This window comes from Cyanistes caeruleus, chromosome 2 (assembly GCF_971803275.1).
Source record: "Cyanistes caeruleus chromosome 2, bCyaCae1.hap1.1, whole genome shotgun sequence".
Taxonomy (NCBI): Eukaryota; Metazoa; Chordata; class Aves; order Passeriformes; family Paridae; genus Cyanistes; species Cyanistes caeruleus.
The window spans coordinates 69,261,297-69,281,554 of NC_141702.1; the positions used below are offsets into that span (position 1 = coordinate 69,261,297).

General features: G+C 39.0%; 1 protein-coding gene across 1 annotated transcript in view; it reads left to right on the plus strand.

The window, feature by feature from the left end:
* The first annotated feature begins 7,668 nt into the window (after positions 1-7,668).
* Positions 7,669-20,258, plus strand: part of NID1 (nidogen 1) — a 42,845-nt gene continuing 30,255 nt past the window's right edge. The window contains exons 1-6 of the mRNA XM_023923851.2: positions 7,669-7,981; positions 14,278-14,577; positions 15,654-15,883; positions 16,500-16,927; positions 17,827-17,976; positions 19,207-19,458. Coding sequence (XP_023779619.2) covers positions 7,775-7,981; positions 14,278-14,577; positions 15,654-15,883; positions 16,500-16,927; positions 17,827-17,976; positions 19,207-19,458 — 1,567 coding nt within the window. The 5' untranslated portion in view covers positions 7,669-7,774. The remainder of the gene's footprint in view (positions 7,982-14,277; positions 14,578-15,653; positions 15,884-16,499; positions 16,928-17,826; positions 17,977-19,206; positions 19,459-20,258) is intronic.

Genomic DNA, 20,258 nt, shown 5'->3' on the forward strand with positions numbered 1-20,258 from the left:
TGCTGCTGAATATAAGCCCCAAAGTTGCAAATACTCAGACAGAAATGTTCCCAAGTTTTGGAGAACACTTAGATGCATGAAACATGCAGGGCATGCTGATGAATATCTGGAAAGAAGCATCAGCAAGCAAGAAAACTAAGTTAGTCTTGATCATAGTTTGCCATGTAAAATGGACAAGATGCTCTGGAAACTTTAAAGGTAAGGTTTGATTCCAGGCAAGAGTCATACCAAGCAGAATTTCCTCTCTAATTATCCCACCTTTGTATTTTACTGTCCTTAAATAAGAGGGTTGTTTGAACAATACTGCATTGGCAGGGGTGGTTTTATGCTGCTGTATTAAGTCAATTTGTTTGTTTTACTTTACTCTGAAGCATACATCCTGTTTTCAAAGTAATGGCACAATTTACAGAGAACAGAAACAGCTTGCAGATAATTCCTCCACCACACAGTATGAAAATTGTTGCATAAGTGTTTGCATCTTTCCCTGCTTACTAAGCTGTAATTTGTCAGTCATATCCTCCCCAATGGGGCTAAATTTGGCAGCCAGCAACAGAATCCTTTGTTACATACTCACACTAAAAAACTTTACTCCTAATTTTTCTTTGGGATTTTTTTTCATTAATTTTTGCCATGTGGTAGCCCACAGAGGATCTCAAGTTGGTGTACTTTTCCTGAGACTTGTGAGCTTTAGGAATAACTATACAGCTTCACATTCTGCATACCCATAGAGAGGGTAATTAGCTGAAATTGAATTTTCTTAGGAAGAAACATGATCTGCTTCACTTCAGAAAGCTGCTTCTGGTTGCTAGGAAATCTTAACTGAGTTTCCTATGTGTCTTCTGATTTGCCAGGTGGACAAACTGTATTTCTTTGGTACCTTTAATTTTTCTCTTTGTGAAGTGGAGTAACAATAAATGTTTCTTAAATCATCAGAAAAGGTTTTGAAATTTCAAAGAGTGGAAATCTGACAAATGGAAAGTGCTGCTGAAACTATTGCATCATGATTTTTTGAGACTATTGTGCAGCGATTGCTCTGTGAAATTTGCTTTATGTTTTAGCACTGTTGGAGGGAATAAGCCACAAAAAAATTTACATTTTGGATGAGATAAAGTCCTGTTATGAGTACTTAAATAACTGAATTTTATTTACTAAATGGAAGAAGCAAAGGACAGCAGAGTTCCCTCAGAAAGAATAAAATGCCCTTGTTTGTTCAGATGCTGTGTCTCACTCTTCAGAAGCTAGTCTTCCTCCTCAGATGAAGAAAAGGTTAAGGTCCACAAAAAAAAAAAAAAAAAAAAAAAACAACCAAAAAATCAGTAATTTTGTTAAAATTTGGGTCCAATGTATGACACTTGCCCCACCCCCTAAATTATTTGTTTTCAACAATTCAATCTCCAATATTTTTGAGACTATACAAGCTGTGACACGGGTTGAATAAGGGTGTCTAAATGGCATTTTCATATTGTATTAAATTACTCTAAAGATGTGTTGCTGGATAGGATGAGCATTTTAAAGGACAAATACACTAAATACATAAAATCAATAAATAACAATGATATATTTAAAGGAAAAATAGAGAATTAAGGCCCAGACATAGTTTTGTTTCAGATACCTTTTCTTTCCTAAGTTTTTTCCTGAAGTTTAGCGGCTGCTACTTATAAATACAAATTACCCATGCTGGGAAAACTTTGCAACTGTGTAACTTTGAAAGATCTTTGCTGCTGGAAAACATTCAAATGTTTTTCATGTAGGAAGTTTGAGGAAATCATAAAAGATTTACAATTAAAGGGAAACAGGCATGAGTTTCTCTGAGAAAGAACTCAAGGAATGAGAACTGGTCAATGAGCCATAAAGGGGGTCAGCCCTAAGATCCCAAAAGGTTAATAAAAAGACTAGTCTGAAAAAAGATAAAGAAGGAAACTAGGATGCAGATAACCAGTACAATGCTAAAGGCCCTCATGGGGAAAAGGTAAAGGAGGAAGATGTTAACAGTGAGTTCAGAGAGCTCAAGGGAGAGAAGACAGGACAAGTGAGGTCATTTACTTAGAGGTCCAATAGTGATGGCAGAGCAAGAGCCAGTAATTGAAAAGGCTTTGGTAAGCTTTCATTTGCTAGTGTAGCTTTTTAAGCTTAAGACTATTGTCTTGCTGTCTCCCCCCCCACGATAAGCTTAGAAACCTGCCTCTGACTGCAGGTACACAGGTGTGTGTCTATTCCTAAGTGAGAGAGAGCCAAGGGTCTGCCTCATGCACTGAATCCCTGAATATCCGAGCTGCCCAAGTGTTAGCTGATCTCCTGCCTACTCCAAAAGGCTCTTTCCATGACAAAACACAGAGTGGTCTGGCAGCAGCTTGCTCCAAGGACCACACTCAAAAAGCAGACGAAAGCCATGACCAGACTTTGTTCTTGCCCTTTCTCATCTTCCAGAGCTAGCTTAAAGGCTTTGCGACTTCAAATACCTGCACATACCCTCATGTCCCAGGCTTTGGTATGTGACACACCCTTAGTTCTGTGCTTTAACTAAACCACTGCTGGTCTCCGTAATGGTTCATTTTATTTCAGACACACGGAACAGGAGTGGGAAAGAGAGGGAAGAATGAAAAAATATGTGTTTTAGAGCTACAGCAAGAGATTGAGGGCTAAATGCTTTGCAGGGTGGACACTCCAGTGGGCTCTGGGGTTAGTATTTTGGACTCTTGTACCCTCTTGTGGAATAGACATTTCCTGCTCTCATCCTGTCACTTCTCCAATGAATAAGTTATTGCATCAATCCTAGGGTTTGCAAATCATGCCTCTTTTTTTCCCAGGGGCAATGTAATTGTTTCTGTGCTGAGCCACTTTAGTGCTGATCCCCATGTTTTATTGCTACTCTGTGACAAAACTATAGTTTACAGAGCAAAACACTAAACTCTGTTTGGGAGTAAGGGAGTGGGCCATTGCTTGTATTGTTGTCTGCAGATTCCAAGTTAAGTGAACAGCAATATAAGTCCTTGGGTCAGAAAGAATAAATAGCTGTAATTCATGGAATTACTCCTGGGTCTTTTTGAATCTGAACTGTTTCAAGGCAGGGTAAAGGTCACCGTTTTTGCACAGTTTAAAAAAAGAGGAAAAAAATCTTCTTTCAGCATTAAAATATTTGGAGTGTTACAGCCAGCTGCATGCATTATGTCCAACATTTTAAACATTATGTCTGAAATCTGACACAATTATGAGTGGGTCAGAGTAATTATTTCTTTAGTCTTGGAGAAGATAGGTAGTAAATGATACCTTTTCCATAGCTGTCTTCCTGTGCCATTCAAATTGGTTTTCCGCATCCCATTCCCATTGTTTAAAAAACAATGTTCCTTCATATTGTAACTGGTTTTTGTGTGTGTGAGAAAATGATCATACATTTTGTCTTCCTGTCTTCACTGTGCTTTTTAAAAATCTGTATTAATTTTTATTGTCTGTTTGGAGACTTCTTTGGCACAAAGCAAAATCTTTTAGATAATAACAAAACAGTAAGACTTGGAGTAGATGTAGTAGTTAGTGCTGAGCTGAATATTTAAATAGAAGACTAATTATATATCCTCTGGCCCGGTTACAACTCTCTCTTACTACAGAGAAGTTCTAGAATTCTTACTGGATTAGAGAATCTGTTTTTGAAAGAGATCAAACATTAGGATGTAAGAGGGATATTTTGAAAATATACGTATTTTTAAAAAAAGTAGTATTTTTCATATTGTTACATATCAGATGGGAAGATTGTAAGACTACTTTTTTTTTGTCTAGCCATTTTACAGCTCTGATACTTTTCTGTTCCATTTTCCATCTTATTTTTTCCTAAATTTTAAATTGGCATGAAAGAAATTGTTCATGATTCTGTACAAGTATATCTTCCTCTTTGAGGTTTTTTTCCTGTCCCCTATTAATATTGTTACCAGCTCTAATAATGAGAGATAGAAATTAAGACAACCCCAGAAATACAAAATGTCTCCCAGCACCAGACCTAGGAAGGCTCTAAGAACTTGTTTCTCCCATGCTCATTGCCCTGCTCCAGGGCAGGAATCTGCTGCTGCTTGTGTACCATTATATCACAGCAGCATATCTCTCCTGTATGGACCAGGTGACTGGCCAAGTGTTAACACATCCCCCTTCTTGCCCAGCTGTTCTCCAGAACAGGATAGGAGTTTCCAATGAGATTGTCCTGCAATATTGCTGCCTTTTTGTTGCCCTGCAATAGCTCTGTGTGAGAGAAAAAGAAGGGATTCTACAATCTTCTATACTCTGCTCTAATGCAGAGGCCAAGATAGACTATCGCCATTGATGTGAAACTCTTCTCAAAAGCATCTAAGAGTCCTTCAGAATTACTTTCTTTAGGTAGAGTTCTGCTGCAAAATACACCTTTTTTTGAAGATGCTCCAGAGTTATGTACCCTCCCTGGTGACACTGGCTCATGTAGAGTTACAGAAGGAATCTCATCATGTTCCACTCTAGTGAACAATGAACATTAAGTTCTAAGATGGAGTAATTTAAATTTATGATGTGCACTCCATGATCTTCCTGTGAGCCTTGCCTTTGCTTGTGACTCTCTGATTCCCATGACCTTGTCTCTCTAAAAAATGTTCCTTCTCAGCAGACCTCAGCACTATTCTTTCCTGCCAGTATCCCAAATACTCAGTTTTCTCCAGTTTATTACCACATGATTACTCTGTCCTTTGATCCATCTGCTAAAATTCTTTGTTGTCACTGGAGAGCAGAACATCATCATGGGAGGCCCAGGGCATTACTTTCCTTACTCCAGTCATGCCAGCAAAGGGAACACTAGCTCTGTTTCCTTTGTTAATGAAACCTGGGGAGGGGTTTGAGAACATCAGGCTTTTCCACATCTGCACCCCCTTTTCTAAATCTCCTCACATTTAGGCAGTGAAATCCTCAAATATATGTGTGTGTATATCTGTGAGCTATTTTAGCATTGTATGAACATAGAAACTCAAGTCAAATCTGTTGGACTCTCTCAAATCATTGTTAAATGCCAAATTATTTCTTAAAGTCTATTATTTAGTGATCTGATCAACCTAGTGTTGTAGAAATCTTCTCAAATATTTCTATCATTCTGCTTCCAATTTGCCTTATCTATGATTTATACAAAACTAGACCCCATGGCAAGAAAGCATTTGCTGATACATGGTTTCTTTAGTTATTTATTTTAGTTATTTCAATGTCCTAGTTACCTGTAATCCTCAAAGTCACCCGTTTAATTCCTCCATCTGTTTAGGACCATTCTTCAGATATTTGAGTTGAAAGTGCTCCATATCTTTGAAGCATGATCTTAATCAAATCTCCTCATAATCATTTAATCAAGTACACATGTTCAGTTCTTTAGCAATTTATTGTATATAATTTCCTTTTCTCCCCTGATATTTTTTTGTTTTGTTTTGTTTTGTTTCAGTCTGAATTCTCTCCAGTGGTGCATTTTCTGTGACACCTCTGATCTCACAAGGCATCTCTGGAAAAGCAGTGTCATTATATACCTTTAGAAAATTTCTCTTTCTTGTAACAAAATAAACCCAGCTCATTTGTTGTACAGGTTCTCAGTGGCTGCTCAGGGAATACTGTTGCTCTCTAAACTGCTGCCATATCTGATTTATTATCCAATGAAAATGTGGAGTTCTTGGTATTTACCAGCTATGAAAGACCTTCTGGAAGGTATTTCTCAGTTGTGACATTCCAGTTTGCACTTAAATACCTTCTTAAATCTTGCTGAAGTCTTTTGCATTTTCCGTTCTGGTTCAACAGAATTAATATCTCCCTATTACAACATAAGTAAACATGCTTTTCCACACCCTTTTTAGGTCCTTACTGAAGATGCTAGAGAGGACAACGGAACTTATTTTCTTGTTTTACAACTAACAATCCTTAATTCTCCTCATAGCAGGAGCTGTACAGAAGGTAAACTTGTAACTAAAAGAGAAACAATGCAATCCTCTTAAGGTTAAGTACAGACTAAACAATCTCAATATTCTGACTAATGGACAAAGGGTTTACCCTAACATGGCTATTACCCCATGTTTTAAACATGCAGAGGAAGATATTTAACTCTTGAGCCTTCAAATCTATTTCAAATTTACGACACTAAATTTTTAGCTTCCCAGTGGTCCATGTCCTTCAAATTCTGGACGTAATACTAGGAAATCATATGAATCTGACAGGAAAATGTTAGCCCCTCAGAGTTTTCTTCTTGTTTTTCTTATGTCTTCCTTTCTTACTGTAGTAGTACATGTGACTGGGGAAAACATTAAGCCTAACAGAAGTGATGCTCTTGTGAATGTGTGCATAAGGTTCTGGTGTTACCATGGTGGTTAACTTGCTATGGAGTTTTGCACAAGCACAGAATCTTTAGGTTCTGCAAATTTGGAAATGGGTTTTTGCTGGGGGGAGGCAGGTTTGTAATAGGAAGATGATTTTGTGGTGAAGGCAGCTGATGGTATGCCAGTGCACACATTTAATGTGGGTAAGAAGTTACAGTTGGCTTCTGGTTAAGTATTGATTTGCCAAATGAGGAGAAGGGTACCTTGGCTGGAGATGGAATCATCTTTGTGGGCTCAGATATGGTGGTGAACCAGCCAAAAGGCTGCTCTTGCTGCAATGGTTAGCCATATATTCCTGGATTTATATAAAGCCACAGATTTCTTGCATCCACCAGTTACTGTCTTAGACGCTCTGAAAATACGGAGGGAAGTTGCAGGTGAAAGTACAGAGACAACTCAAGGAGAGCAGACTCCTCTTCCTGCCAGACCTTCACTCTACTTTGTCTCAGTGACTGTTTTCACTGACATACAGAACCCAATAGTAAGTAGTTGGTAGTGATAGTGGTGATTAGATGTGTTTCACCATTCCGGGAATGTCTTGTGCTCTTACAATTTGCCAAGTGATTATCTGCTGTAAACCTTCTGTGGATGTATAACAGCATATACTTTACTGGCCAAGATTTAATCCTTAAACACTGCTGTCCTCACTTGGAAGTTTTAGGAAAAAATATATGAAATACAATCATTCTCTCATTCTCCAGTTGCTTCTGAGTGTTCCAGGGGAGCAGGACTATGCTATAAAACAAAAAGACATAGTCAGAAGCAATATATTTATATATACCATATTTTTTTCTCTGTATGTCATATCATCAGTAATTTTTTGTTTGCAGATTTATTTTATATATATTTTCGTTTTATTTTACAACCAAATGCAATTCTGACATGGATGATGTTCATTTATGAAACGCATTCCAACGTATTAATTTCCCCCGACCATGAGCACCTGGTATCAAAATTATTTCAGAAGACAGCATGGAGATTCATATTTTTGTTTCATGTTGATTTTGGTATTTGTTCTCTCTGCGCTGGCTGTTGGGAAGCACTGCAGCTGCTGGAGTCACTTTGAGCACACATTTCCCAAACCAAGGCAAGGACCCCGCTGGCCCTGGCGGAGGGCAGTGGTGCTTTGAAAGCATCTGCCGGACGCCTACGACCCCGCACCGACTTCGCTTCCCGACTTCCGCGCCCCACAAGCGACCCTGATCCCGCAAGCGGCTGAGCTTTCCCCCCGAGCGCTCCCGAGGGTCGGGAGCGACCTCTCTGCCGATCCCGCCCGGGCTGTGGGAGCGGCCGCGGGGGTCCCGGGGCCGCTGTTCCGCCCGCCCCTCGCAGCCATTGGCCGCGGCCCCCCCGCTCCCCACGGCCCCGCTGCCCGCGCTTATAGCGGCGGGACGGCGCTGCCGCTGCCGCCGGGAGCCGCCGGGATGCGCGCCCCGCCGAGCTGTCCGCGCTGCGCGCCGCTGGCCCTGGCGCTGCTGGCCCTGGCGCTGCCCGCAGAGCTGCTGGAGCTGCTGCCGCACGGCGAGGACCGCGGCGATGCCGCGCTGGAGCCCGGGGACGATGTGCGCTCGGAGGCGCTGGAGCTGAGCACGGCGCTGCGCTTCTACGGCGCGGCCGTCCGCTCCCTCTATGTGAGTGTGGGGCCCCCTTTGGCTGCCGGCGGGCCGGAACCGCTCCTGGGGACTCCTCGGGGAGCTCTGGGTGGGTGCGCGGTGATGCTTGTGGGTTCAGTGTGGGTTCCGTGAGTGCCGAAGTCAGAGGTCCGTCCGAAGAGCTTAATTGCTCCAATCGTGTTCAGTCAGGTATGGGGGCCGTATTAACTCCTTCTCACGCAGTGCCCGGGGCAGATTCTTCGAGGTGCACAGCCTCCGCTGGAAGACAATGCAACAAATAGTAGGAGGGTAAAGAAAATGCAATCGATTAACCAGAGTGATTGCCATCCCCAGGCGTTTTCTGCACTCATACAGAGTGTGTGCAGCTCAGAAACATCCTCATTGTGGTCTGATTTGTGTGTTTCAGCATGCCAGAATCACAAAACTAAAAGGAAGTGTCTAATCAGCAGCCTAACATGTCCAAGACTGGCATCTCTAAGCACCCTTAGAAAGCTAAGGGAGCTTTTTGTTCCTTAATGTCTCGGGCATTCTCAGGTGTTCATTGCTTTAAGAGACTCTTGGGCAGAGCAAGTCCATATCCATAGTAATCACATGCTTTGAGCTGCAAGCACATCTCAGCCTTGTGTGCGTCTCACACCTGGATCTGCGTCCCAGAGTGGTGTGTGCATGTTTATAGCTGATGGAGGGTGTTCAGTGTTTGAAGGCGGGATTGAAAACAGATTGTCTGGAGCAGAGCTGCTCAAAAGCAACTTTATCGTTGCCTCTTTTCCTCTGAGGCCCCATCTCGGCTAGCAATTCAACATGCTGAGTAACATATTTAGAAAGGTTTTGGTAGGCAAGGCACAATGTGTTTAGTGTATTAATCTGGTAAACTAAATCTCACCTCCCTGTCCAGATAAAACAGTGTGGTTTAGTACCACGGATCCAAGATGCAACTCAGTCGATTAACCTACATGGAGACACTTGGGACACTAGAGCTCTATGTGATTGCAGTCATTCAAAATTTGATGTAGTTCCCATGCACAAGTCTGTTTCATGGGTATTCACTGAAGCCCTGAACTTGCTTGTGCTACATGAGTTATATTAGTGCTGGCACTTAAGTTACACTCCTTTTCATTGTCCATACTGCCACCAGTTAGATAAATCCTAGAATCATATCTGAAATCTAAAACTTTGGGGGATTTGGATTATGCTTATGTGGAAAATGGATGTTGTTCACTGAAGCTGACTGAGATGAAGTATTAAGTGGAGTTCAGACTTCAGTTTGACCCTTAGTTCATTGTCTTGCCTTCTGTACTCCAATTTGGTCACTGATTAGTCAACCCAAGTAAAAAAAAATACACGTTTAAAAGCACAAACATATTCTTGAAAGATAGTGGGCTATATGTTCAGCCACTGAGAAGCAAAGATAACTAGCAGCATGTCAGGTAAGCGACAGAGACGGGACAGAGTTGTCAAAGAGCAGTAAATTGATTAACCAGTCTAGGTTTCTGTAGTTTATTGATTCTGTTACTTGCCCACCCTCAAACAGGAGCAGTTCTAATTAGTTTTTGTCTGAAAGTATACCCATGTAGAGTGTATTTCCAAATCACTTCCAGGGCTCTGCCAGCATTACTCAGTATTAAGAATGGGAAGTTTTAATGAATGGCATTTCAGTATCAGTCTGCAGTCTGCACACTATGCAGAGGCTTTTTCTTGCACTGAATCTGGCACAAGTATTGCAGAACAGAAGCACAGTACAAACTTCATGGGGGTAAGGAGGGGAGAAGTATACCTGTTAAGTAAACATGCTGAGCAGTTTTAAATGCATTTTTACCTTACACATTTTTATTGTATATTTGCAATGAGTACTTATGAAGCTCTACTATCTTGTTTGGCTGGAGTTGCCAAGGTATTGCTAGTTGGTAGTAAATATTTTCAAGCTAATACAATTAATATTTAATGCACATAATTTTAAGTAGCAATTTTGTGTGGGTTCTCTTTCTATATTTTTTGACAGTTGAGAAGCTGAGTTGTTTAAGCTAGCTGTATATGTGAATTGAAAGGCAAGGCATCCTGTGAAGTGTTTGTTTAGTACCAACTAGTCATAAAATCCCCAACAAAACCTTTTCTCATAGACAGAAGAGAGCCCTTTTAATTCATATAAGCAGAAACAGACTTTTACATATTGTAATCTTCAATATGGTGCTTCTGTATGTAAGATTTATAGCATTGAACTCTATCACTAACCCATACTACTCTATTTGTTTTAATAGCATACTTTTATTGAGGCTTTTTCAGTTTACACTAAAACTCGCTGGTGTGGAAAAATGGAAGGATTAGGAATTACCTCCTTTTAGGAAAGAGCTGAGAATCCTCTAATGCAAGCTTCGTTCAATTTTTTTAATCCTTACTTTTATTGACTTCTTAAATTAATAGTTTGATTTGAAAAGCTTTGCTGCTTTAAGTTAACGGTCACTTAGTTGTAAAAATAAATTCAAATCTTCTAAACTTTTTTTATGCAGAAATATTCAAGCCTGTAAAATGCCTAATCATTGAACAGGGAACAAGTACCTCATTTGTTAGAAACTTTAATTTTTTGTTGTACGCACAGAGATAGGATTTTTCTTTTAATAGAAGCACTTCCTTACTTTGCATTCCTCTTCTCATTTGGTTTTCAAGGTGGACCTAGAATTGTGTATGTGTGTTATTGCTTCTGCTACAAACCACAAATGTATGTTAACTATGTGTGTAATCCAGAAGTTTAACATGCTAAAAATACATCTGTGTTAGTTCCTGTCAATTTAAATAGTGTTATACCCTAAAAGGAAAGATGTACTGTAAAGCTGGTCTTTAGACAACGCCCACCTGAGGCCTCATTTCCCCCCTTTCCCTTTGGACAGGGAATGATGCTTTGATGAAATCCAGTACTTACTCCAAACTACTTCTCTTTATTTTGGGATTCACACTTAAACCTATGTTTGTGACCTTGAAAGAAGTAGGGTGAAGTTAAAGGAGTATTCACTGTCTTAGACATTATAAATGTATTGTTAAATTTGAAAGCTAAAAACATTTTTTTCATTATTGGTGAGTTTCTTTTTTTGCCTGAAGACTGAAACAAACAGCTTGTTTATTTATTTTCATATGATGGCTTGCAAATGTTTTTCTGGGTTACAGAAATGTTCCCTGAACATTTAAAATGGAACTGTCCTACTTAAAATCTTCCTTTAAAAAATGGGGTTTGAATCTCTTTAATAAAATTACTTCTTACATTAAAGTTTTTAATAAATAGGAAAGAAATAGCTACATGCATGTCACTAAGAGGTGAAAAGAAGAGGGCCATTTATTCTGGCTTCTGCTTTATTCTGCATTATTAACTAGTCCTAATTGTATTTTCTCTTAATGCTATTTTTATCTCTGCCATAAATGGGGGATCATGAAGCTGCAAAATCTACACACACTAAATCTGATGAAGGGCATGGAATTTGTTTGCAATACTTCAAACACCTGTCATCTCTCACAAAAGGATTTAGTTGAGAGTAGGGTTGTCTGTGTACAAAAATGTAAGAAAGCAGAAAGAAGAGGAAAACTTTTAACTTGCACTTAATTTATTAATTTAAAGAGGGAGTGCATCTCTTTGCTAAAAGGTCTTAGCAAACAGACTGTAATGTCCACAGTTCTCCATCCTGTCTTCCAGTGGTACAGTATAATTAGGGGGTTTTAATTTTCAGGTCATGTTTTAACTTTGCTTTGCAGGATTATGAAGCATTTTCTAGTGTATAGATGTTGTAGGAGTTCAGGGAACTTTTCTGGACTAGATTTCTCTTACCTCTCTGACTGCAGTTGTAGGGTGTGTACTGAGGTAACCCATGCTGTCTTTTTAGTTCTTTATTCTTCAGATTCATAGTTCACCTTGGGATCTGTGGCTGCTGTCAAGTCATGAATGAGTAGCGTAAAAATTATCTCAATATTCAGCTGCTTCTCCTTTGTAACATGACCTGCTTTTCCAACATGTACAGATTATTTACTGCTTATATACCTTAGATATAGTGTTCATGCATAAAGCCCACTCACCTATTTTTTACATGATAACTTTACATTATTGACTTTCTTAGTATTTTACAGTCTAGCTACTAATGATACTATACATCTGCAGAAAATACAGTCAGCATATGTAAAGGCACTTTTATAATAAATTCTGATATACTGTGGGAACTATTTTCTAAGTTTAGCTAATGTTTGTGATAAGCATTGTCCAGTTATACACCAAACTGACTGACTACTGGCCTGTGTCAGGAAACATGCTCTGACCCTCTGGATAGCCAAAGAAGAGTTTAAGTATAGGTATTTTTTGTGTATGGAGGAGTGATTTGTATCATGAGTTCTCATACTACACTTTTTCTGATTTACTGTATGTAGCAGCAGTGGTGGTAAAGATTTTAAAGATGTTGCCAAGGTGTAGGCAGCATCTTTAATGGGCTTGCACAGACCATAATTTCTCTATGAAGAATATGTGTGGCCTCCCACTGGCCTCCTTGTTTACAAATTTATAGAGTGGAAAAAGGCGAAGAAATATGGGGAGACAGTAAGAGTGATCAAAGACAGAGAACAGCTCTTAGACAGGGTAGGCTGGAGGAGAAATTGCATAGTGGGAGAGACTGGGTAGAATTTTTATATGTCCCAATATAAAAATTAGGGTGGTCAAATGAAGTTAGAAGCCAAACTGAAAGCAAACAAAAGTAGGAGAGACCTGAGAATATGGGTCATATGTGTTAAAGGAAGAATATGGGTCAATATGTGTTAAAGGAAGACTCAATAGATATGTGAAGAGATCCACTGAGGATGAAAAAGTCAAACAGGGAATCCCTTGTGGCAGGTGCAGTTGGAGGCTCACTGGAGAAGTATGTGCATGTCCCCTTGTTTTGCTGAATCTCTAAGCTAGCAGGTACAGCTGGGGACAGGCCACTGGGCTAGGTGGCTTTGCAGTCTGAGTCAGTGGCCATTCTGGCCCATTTCTAGGCATTTGCAGAGATTTTATCATGCTGACAGTATCTTGACTGTGTAAAAAGATCCAGCAACTGTTTATTCTTCTTGGACTCACAAGAATCCCTGTGAGTGAGATAAATCTGTGGGAGATTGCAGTTTTAATTTCATAGGTTATAGTGACAGTTCTGGGACCTCTGTCCCCTTTTGAGTCCCCTGTGTATGTGAGTGAGTGCCTGGCTGCCCGTAGGTAGTCAGATGTGTCCTGTTATCAGGTGGTCCAAGACTTGGAGGTGGATTTTTTTGTGACTGAGTCAGTGCTAGACACAGCTGGTGGAAGGTCCTGGCACAAAAAGCTGTGTGTGAGCACTTTGGCACTGCCACAAGGCCTGACATCTGTAGTCTTGCTCACTGCTTTTGTGTATGAGAGCCAGCTCTAGTCTGCCAGTGGAGTTTGGCTGTCACACTTGGATGTGACTAGCACCTACCTGTATGTATGTATTTATCTCTGTTTCAGACAGAGGTTGCTGACTGTGACTCTTCATCTCACTTGATGGGTTGAATCTTCCTGAGCCAGTATCTATGCATTTGCAGACCAAGAGTTTCAATTATGCTTGTAAATTCCTTCCCCACCCCCACCCCCCTGCTTCAAGTATTAGACCCGTTTTCCTATCAGACTGTATCAGGGCACTCAACTGTAAAGGAATTTATAGGGTGGCCGGTATCTGCTGTGGAAATTCTGTCTCCTAGACTCCATGACCTCTGGTATAAGAGCTGTGCACTGTGCTCAGTGCTGAGCATGTTAAGAGTGAGCAGCAGCTTGTTGTTGTTAGCCTTGTACAGCAGCAGAGAAGTTCCTAGGAGGGTGGTTGTATTGAAGTAAAAACTAAAGCAGTCCTGGCCAGGCAAAGAGAAATCTGTATGTCTTCCCAAAAGACTTTCACCCAGGCTATTACAATATATATGCATGGAGCAGTTTTTTTGGGTTGTCTTCTATGTGTGAATTAGCTCTTTGCTCAGAAATTCTATCATCTTCTGAAGCATTGGTGGTTATGTACATCCTTGTGAGAAGAGACAATAGGTGTCTGAAATTCAAATAGCTAAAATCTTTATCTAGGGAAAAAAGGTTGTTCTGTCTGTAAAGCTGACCTCTGATTTTGGGCAACCAAAATTTCAGGACTCCTAACTTGGGATAAAAAACCAAAAGCTTAAAAAAACCGCAGTTACTTTTTAAATACAAAACTGACTTTGGATTAAATTTCTTTTGGAATTAAAATATTGTGATCTGGACACACGTGTGTGAGATAGTTGTATGAATAGTATTTGTGTTATAATTTTCATATTTTTATTAGGTTACCACTAATGGGATTATTGCAGTGAATGAGCCCTCAAGTGAAGAAAAATACCTTGGTCAATTCCCAGTAAGTTTTGGGGCTATTGCTCCTTTTATGGCTGACCTGGACACAACAGATGGACATGGAAATGTGTATTACAGAGAAGATTCATCCTCAGATGTCTTGCAACTTGCATCAGACTATATCAAAAGAGGTTTTCCTGAGACTGCTTTTGTTCCCAGCAGTGTTGTTATTGTTACCTGGAAGCTTGTGGCTCCTTTCCAGGCACCAGGAGAAGATCACGCTTTTGAAGAAAAGGTGAATGTTAATCAGAGCTTTAAGTCATGTTGGACACATGCTCAGCTATAGTGTAGCACTGTAACCTTTTGCTTTGAAGGCTTGAAGTTTTTTGTGTTTAAATGAATTCTGCAGACCTAAGAATGTATATTATCGTTGAAAAGGCTGTAGCAAAATAGGAATTCCCAGAATTTTTGAAATTTATTTTAATAATGTTTAATTAATTTGAAAGATAATGCTAGAAACTACATAGCTGATTTTGTTGTGTTTCCTAATGACTCTTACTTTGAATGTTAAATGTGTTGTGAGAATAACTGAACAAGAATATCCTGAACTCCCTCTGTGCAGTGTAATCTTGCTGGCTTGCGTTTTTCAGCCGACTCTTAAGTCATTTTGACATCAAGCTATGTAAAATCAGATAACTATATGGACTAGTAGAATCTTAAGCTCATTTTGAACAGATGATATTACATTCAGAAAAAGCTCATGTTTTATAGCTAGTATTAGATTAAGAAACAGAGGTTATTTTTATTATTATTCACAAATAATTTTCCCCTTTTTAAACCATTCAGGTACTATCCTGCAAGGATATGTAACTTTGTACAGCATAATTATCAAAGCTGATGAGAACATTACTGTTACTTAGCACATCTTTTTATGTCAACAACTGATTTCTTTTGCTGAGCTTGGCACAAGCATTGTGTGTACAGTAACAATTCTGCACCCTGGTAGCAATGAACATGATGTCTGAGGTGCTGTCCCAGTGGTTCCTACAGTAGGCAGGAGTGTTCCTGTGGGAAAAGACTTGAGCAACATGAACTTTACTTTAAACATTCTGTTTACAGAATTTTTTATTTAGTCTAGCACATCACTTCTGTTATTTTAAGGAAATGAAGTAGCATCCTATAGCAGTACAGAATCTAAAATTATTATGCTTTGGACAGCTTATCTGACTATTTCTTACAGATTTAATTTACTTTTGATAATGTTTTCTTTTTAATGAGAATTCTGTTTTTCATTTTGTGTTTAAAATGAAAGAAAATTACTCTGTCTTATTTTTACATGAGTAAATGTGTATTAATTTTTTTTTTCCACAGAGAAACACATTCCAGGCTGTCTTAGCCTCTTCTGATTCCAGTTCCTATGCTATTTTCCTTTATCCAGAAGATAGCTTGCAGTTCTATAGCACATACTCCAAGAATGGTGATGAAAATATTCCTGGTATGGTTGGCTTTAGTCAAGCCTCTACAAACTACTACTTTTGGGAAAAGCCAGGATCCTACAATGTCATTGCTAATGATGAAGACAGCATTAGAAACCTGTACAAGTATGCTTTTTTCTTTGTTTAAACTCTTCAAGATAACATCAGAACTCCATGGTTTTCTTAATTGTAGTATTAATCTGTGAGAACTAATGTGATCCTGTTAGCCATTGCATGAGAAATCACAAGATCTGCCTCTGATAAATATCCATGCCCTTCAGGACTTTGGTGTAATTTGTTAAAAGTCCATATTCTCATTGTCACTGGTGGCAACTCCTGTATACGTAGTTCTTCTATAAATAGTACCACTTAGACTTCCTTATAATCCATCCTAGGCAGGTTGTTTTCTTGAAAGAAGGAGTGAACAATCAGGAAAAGGGATGAATTAGAAAGTTTTTGTAAGTGGTAGCAAGATCTTTCTGGCCCTAAAATCTCCTTCTGTTCCCACTGCTTTGGAGACAAGAAAGCTGGAAACAGAGCTCTGGGTGAGGAGAAAAAAAATGTTACCCAAACTCTCAGGGGTGCTCTATAGCTGAATATACTGTACCTGTAGGCAAGTATGTAACGTAGATAAGATAATTAGACAGTTTTGTCCTGGCACTTTGAAATGGAGGATAACATTGTGTATAGGTTAGAAATACCACATAACTTGCTTTATTTGGCATGTGCTTCTCTTTGACAGAAGCAGCAATGCTGGGAAGCAGGGCGTCTGGGTGTTCGATGTTGGTAGCTCATCTGACAGTATTGTGCCTGCCAAAATCAGCAATATTTTGGAGAGCATGGAGCCCAACGAAGAAGATGAGGAGATGACTTCTAAGCCCTTTACATCTGACTATGGTTCCACTGAAATAACACAGCAGTACATCACAAGTAGTACAGACAGCACTGAAGAGGATCAGCACCTTGTCACATACAGTTTTCCTCGGTTAGCTGCGGGAGACTTTCCGACTTCATACCAAGACGTAACAGGAACACCTTCAACTGAGTCTTTTTACAGTCCTCAAAATTTCCCAACAGCAAAAGCTCCACCTCGGCAGTTTCGCATCCAGCAGTTCCCCCCACAGCCACCTCAAGTCATTGATGTGGAAGAATTTGATGAAACTGGAATAGGTCAGGTCTTTTGTACAGTCTAGCTTCTTCTGACAGGGAAAGGCTGTAAAAAAGACCTGTGAAAGAAATTTAATTACAAAAGAAACAACGTTTCCTTCTCATTAGCTTAATGTCTGAAAAACCTGTATACATGTCATAAGTTTGTGTTAATCATTGAGGTAGTTAATTTGGATATCACCTCAGATGAAATTCTTGCCAGTCTAGTAAACTAGATCCCTGATCAAGCTCACAGGCCTTTCTCATATGTGTTACTGAGTACAGGTGATTTAATAAAGGTTGGGAATAGAAGCTGTCGTAAAACTTTTTGGCTAGGATTTCATGGCCTCAAGTCTTAGAAGGTTGGAATTAGCAAATCTAAGTTCTAATAAAACATTTATAGAAAATTCAGAGTAGTGTGACTGACTGCCTACATGTTAATTGTTTCTTGAAGCAGATGTGAGAATTTTTATCTCCATTAAATAACAGAGTAAAATAGTTAGGATTACAGGGGGCATCTAGTTGCTGCATGGTCCTCGGTACTGCACTGATATGCTTTGTTCTAAAGTTGGAAAGTGCCCTTTTTGTCTTAATTTGGAAACAAGGACAAATTAAAATAATTGTGTGTTTAGCTTTGACAGGAGTTTTAACTGATTTGTGTTAATATAGATCGCTGAAGTCGATAGAATGAAACAGTTCTCTAAATAATTAAACAGCTGAAGCCCTGACATTTCCTACAAAATAGTAGAAATTTATTTGCATATTGCAAGGTTAGCCAATATCAATTGCAATAGTTCATTTTCCTTAAAGAGAAAATGAAAAGCTGACCAAGTGAGTTCAGAGATACTTTTAAACTAGTCCAGGGCTATGTGAATACCACAGTAATTACAAGAAATATAAATGTCTGGTCTTATTTTCTACAGTGTTTCGCTACCACACAGATGTCCAACAGACCTGTGCTAACAACCGCCACCAGTGCTCTGTTCATGCTATTTGCAAGGATTATCCCAGCGGGTTTTGTTGCAGCTGTATTGCTGGTTACAAAGGAAATGGCAGACAGTGTGTAGCAGAAGGTAATTTGTTTTAAATTTAGATATATAAGTAACAATTACATATGGCATTCTTGAATGAGGCGATCTGTATCCATTTCCAAATAAAAACTTTTTGTGAGACTTATCACTGAGATATAGTGAAAGGCATTTGAATCACTGAGCTCTACTTCTTTTGAATTGTTTTTTGAGTGATGTAAATTATTTTGAGTGGTCAATTATATGCTTTATGACTTTCTAGTAAAAATAAACTTCTGTAACTGACATGGTTTAAAAGAAAGCATAACATCCAGTGGTATTTCCTAGAATTAGTCATGAAGTTCCAACGTGTCTAATAAGATAATCTGATACGGTCTTCACTCTAGAAATGGACAGTTCAAAGTGATGAGCAAATTAACTTTGATCATTGAACCCAAGAACACAGCTCCTCTTTGACTCTTAAGCTGCTTAACTAAAGGGTGATCTGACAAATTTTTGCTAAATACCCATTTAAACTTTGTTCCTGTGTAAAATCCATAAAGGAATTTCTTATGTATACACTTGTAATCCTCATAGTGATCTGGCTCAGAGTACAGATGCTTTTTAACAACTCAAATAGTTTACTGCAGGACTGTGTTTTATAAACCAGGAAAGCAAAACCTAATACTTAGCTTTCAGTTCATAAAATTGGATTTTCCATATGAAGGAAAAAACCAAAAGGATCTGATGATAATGAAATTTAAACTTCCATGTAAGAAATTATATACAGGAGAAAATTAGCAATCCAAAACAGCTACTTCTGTACAGCACTGACAGTCTTCAAAATGGCCAATGGGTCAGAGCCCAGAAATGTTATAGATTAGAATAATAGGTCAATTATTGACTAATGGTGTTAGTCTCCTAAAAGGGAATGAACAAATTTGCATTCGGTGTGTATTGGTATGAAGTGGGATCTTAAGAAGTTTCTGTCTGCCACTTACTCTCAGATATACTGCAACAGTGTTATGAAGTTCTCCTTGCAGACAGAATTTTCAGTGAGGATAAAGGGCATCTGTTCATGCAAATTTGGCCATTTAATCATCCACATAAGACAACACACATGCACATATCTACATAAGCAAGTGAACACGTGGCAAGTTCTTGTCTGAACTCTGAGTATTTGTTTGCCGTTTATTTCAACACTGAACACTGAACATTGTGAACACTCTGGATGTGTTCCTTGGAGAGTATGAGGGTACTGTTATTTTGCTCTGATGCTTTGTATTGATTTGCCAGGTTCTCCTCAGAGAGTCAACGGCAAGGTCAGAGGAAGAATCTTTGTAGGAAACAACCCTGTTCCAGTTACATTTGAGAACACTGATCTCCACTCTTATGTTGTGATGAACCAAGGGCGTGCCTACACTGCTATCAGCACAATCCCAGAGACTTTGGGGTATTCTTTACTACCTCTTGCCTCTATTGGAGGTATCATAGGATGGATGTTTGCTGTGGAACAGCAAGGATATAAAAATGGATTCAGCATTACTGGTAACTTCTAAATTAAGATAATGTTCAAAATTGCTATGCTTTCCTCTGTCTTGATAGAAAACAAATGTGTATTTAGAAGCAATATAGGGTGAAAACACACATCTATTCAGAGCTGCAGATTATTTTTTTGTAATCAAATTTCTCACCATTTTTCTTGTTTATAATATATAGACAATAGACCTCTTAATTTATTGTCAGTGTACAAGAACCAACTGTGCTAGAGAGAAGATTGGCTTGGCCAGTTTCTGTTCAAGAAAGAAATTATTAAAAAGATCTGTTGGGGAAGGGGTTTGTTACTAGAGTGTACATAGTTACTAAAAAAAGCTTCTCCTACATCTTCAAGAGATTTAACTTGTTAATTGCCTGATTGTACCAACAGAGCAAAAGAGAAATGATTATCTGACCTCCTGAGAGTCTGAAACACTTTACAGAAACAGCTGCTGCATGACATGCAAATGACTGTGTTAGCTAATTTGAGGGAAACCCCTGCTCACAATTCAAGCTTTTCGTAAGAGATTAAGGCCAAATCTGGTTGGTTGTGCCACTGTGAATTCAAGCTGTAGATTCAATATGTTCTAGAAGAACATGTGTTTCTTTTTAAAATTTGATTCTTTACAGACATGTAATATGAATTTAGTTGAACACAACTTTTTGTTCTGGGATCTTCTTGGATTTGGTATGTCTGAAGCTTGTTCTGGAATTTACAACATACATTTCACTTGGTTTTGATTTGGAAACAGATGTACTGGATTCTGAATTTTTTTTAACTCTCTGTACTCCTAATAGAAATTTTCACTACA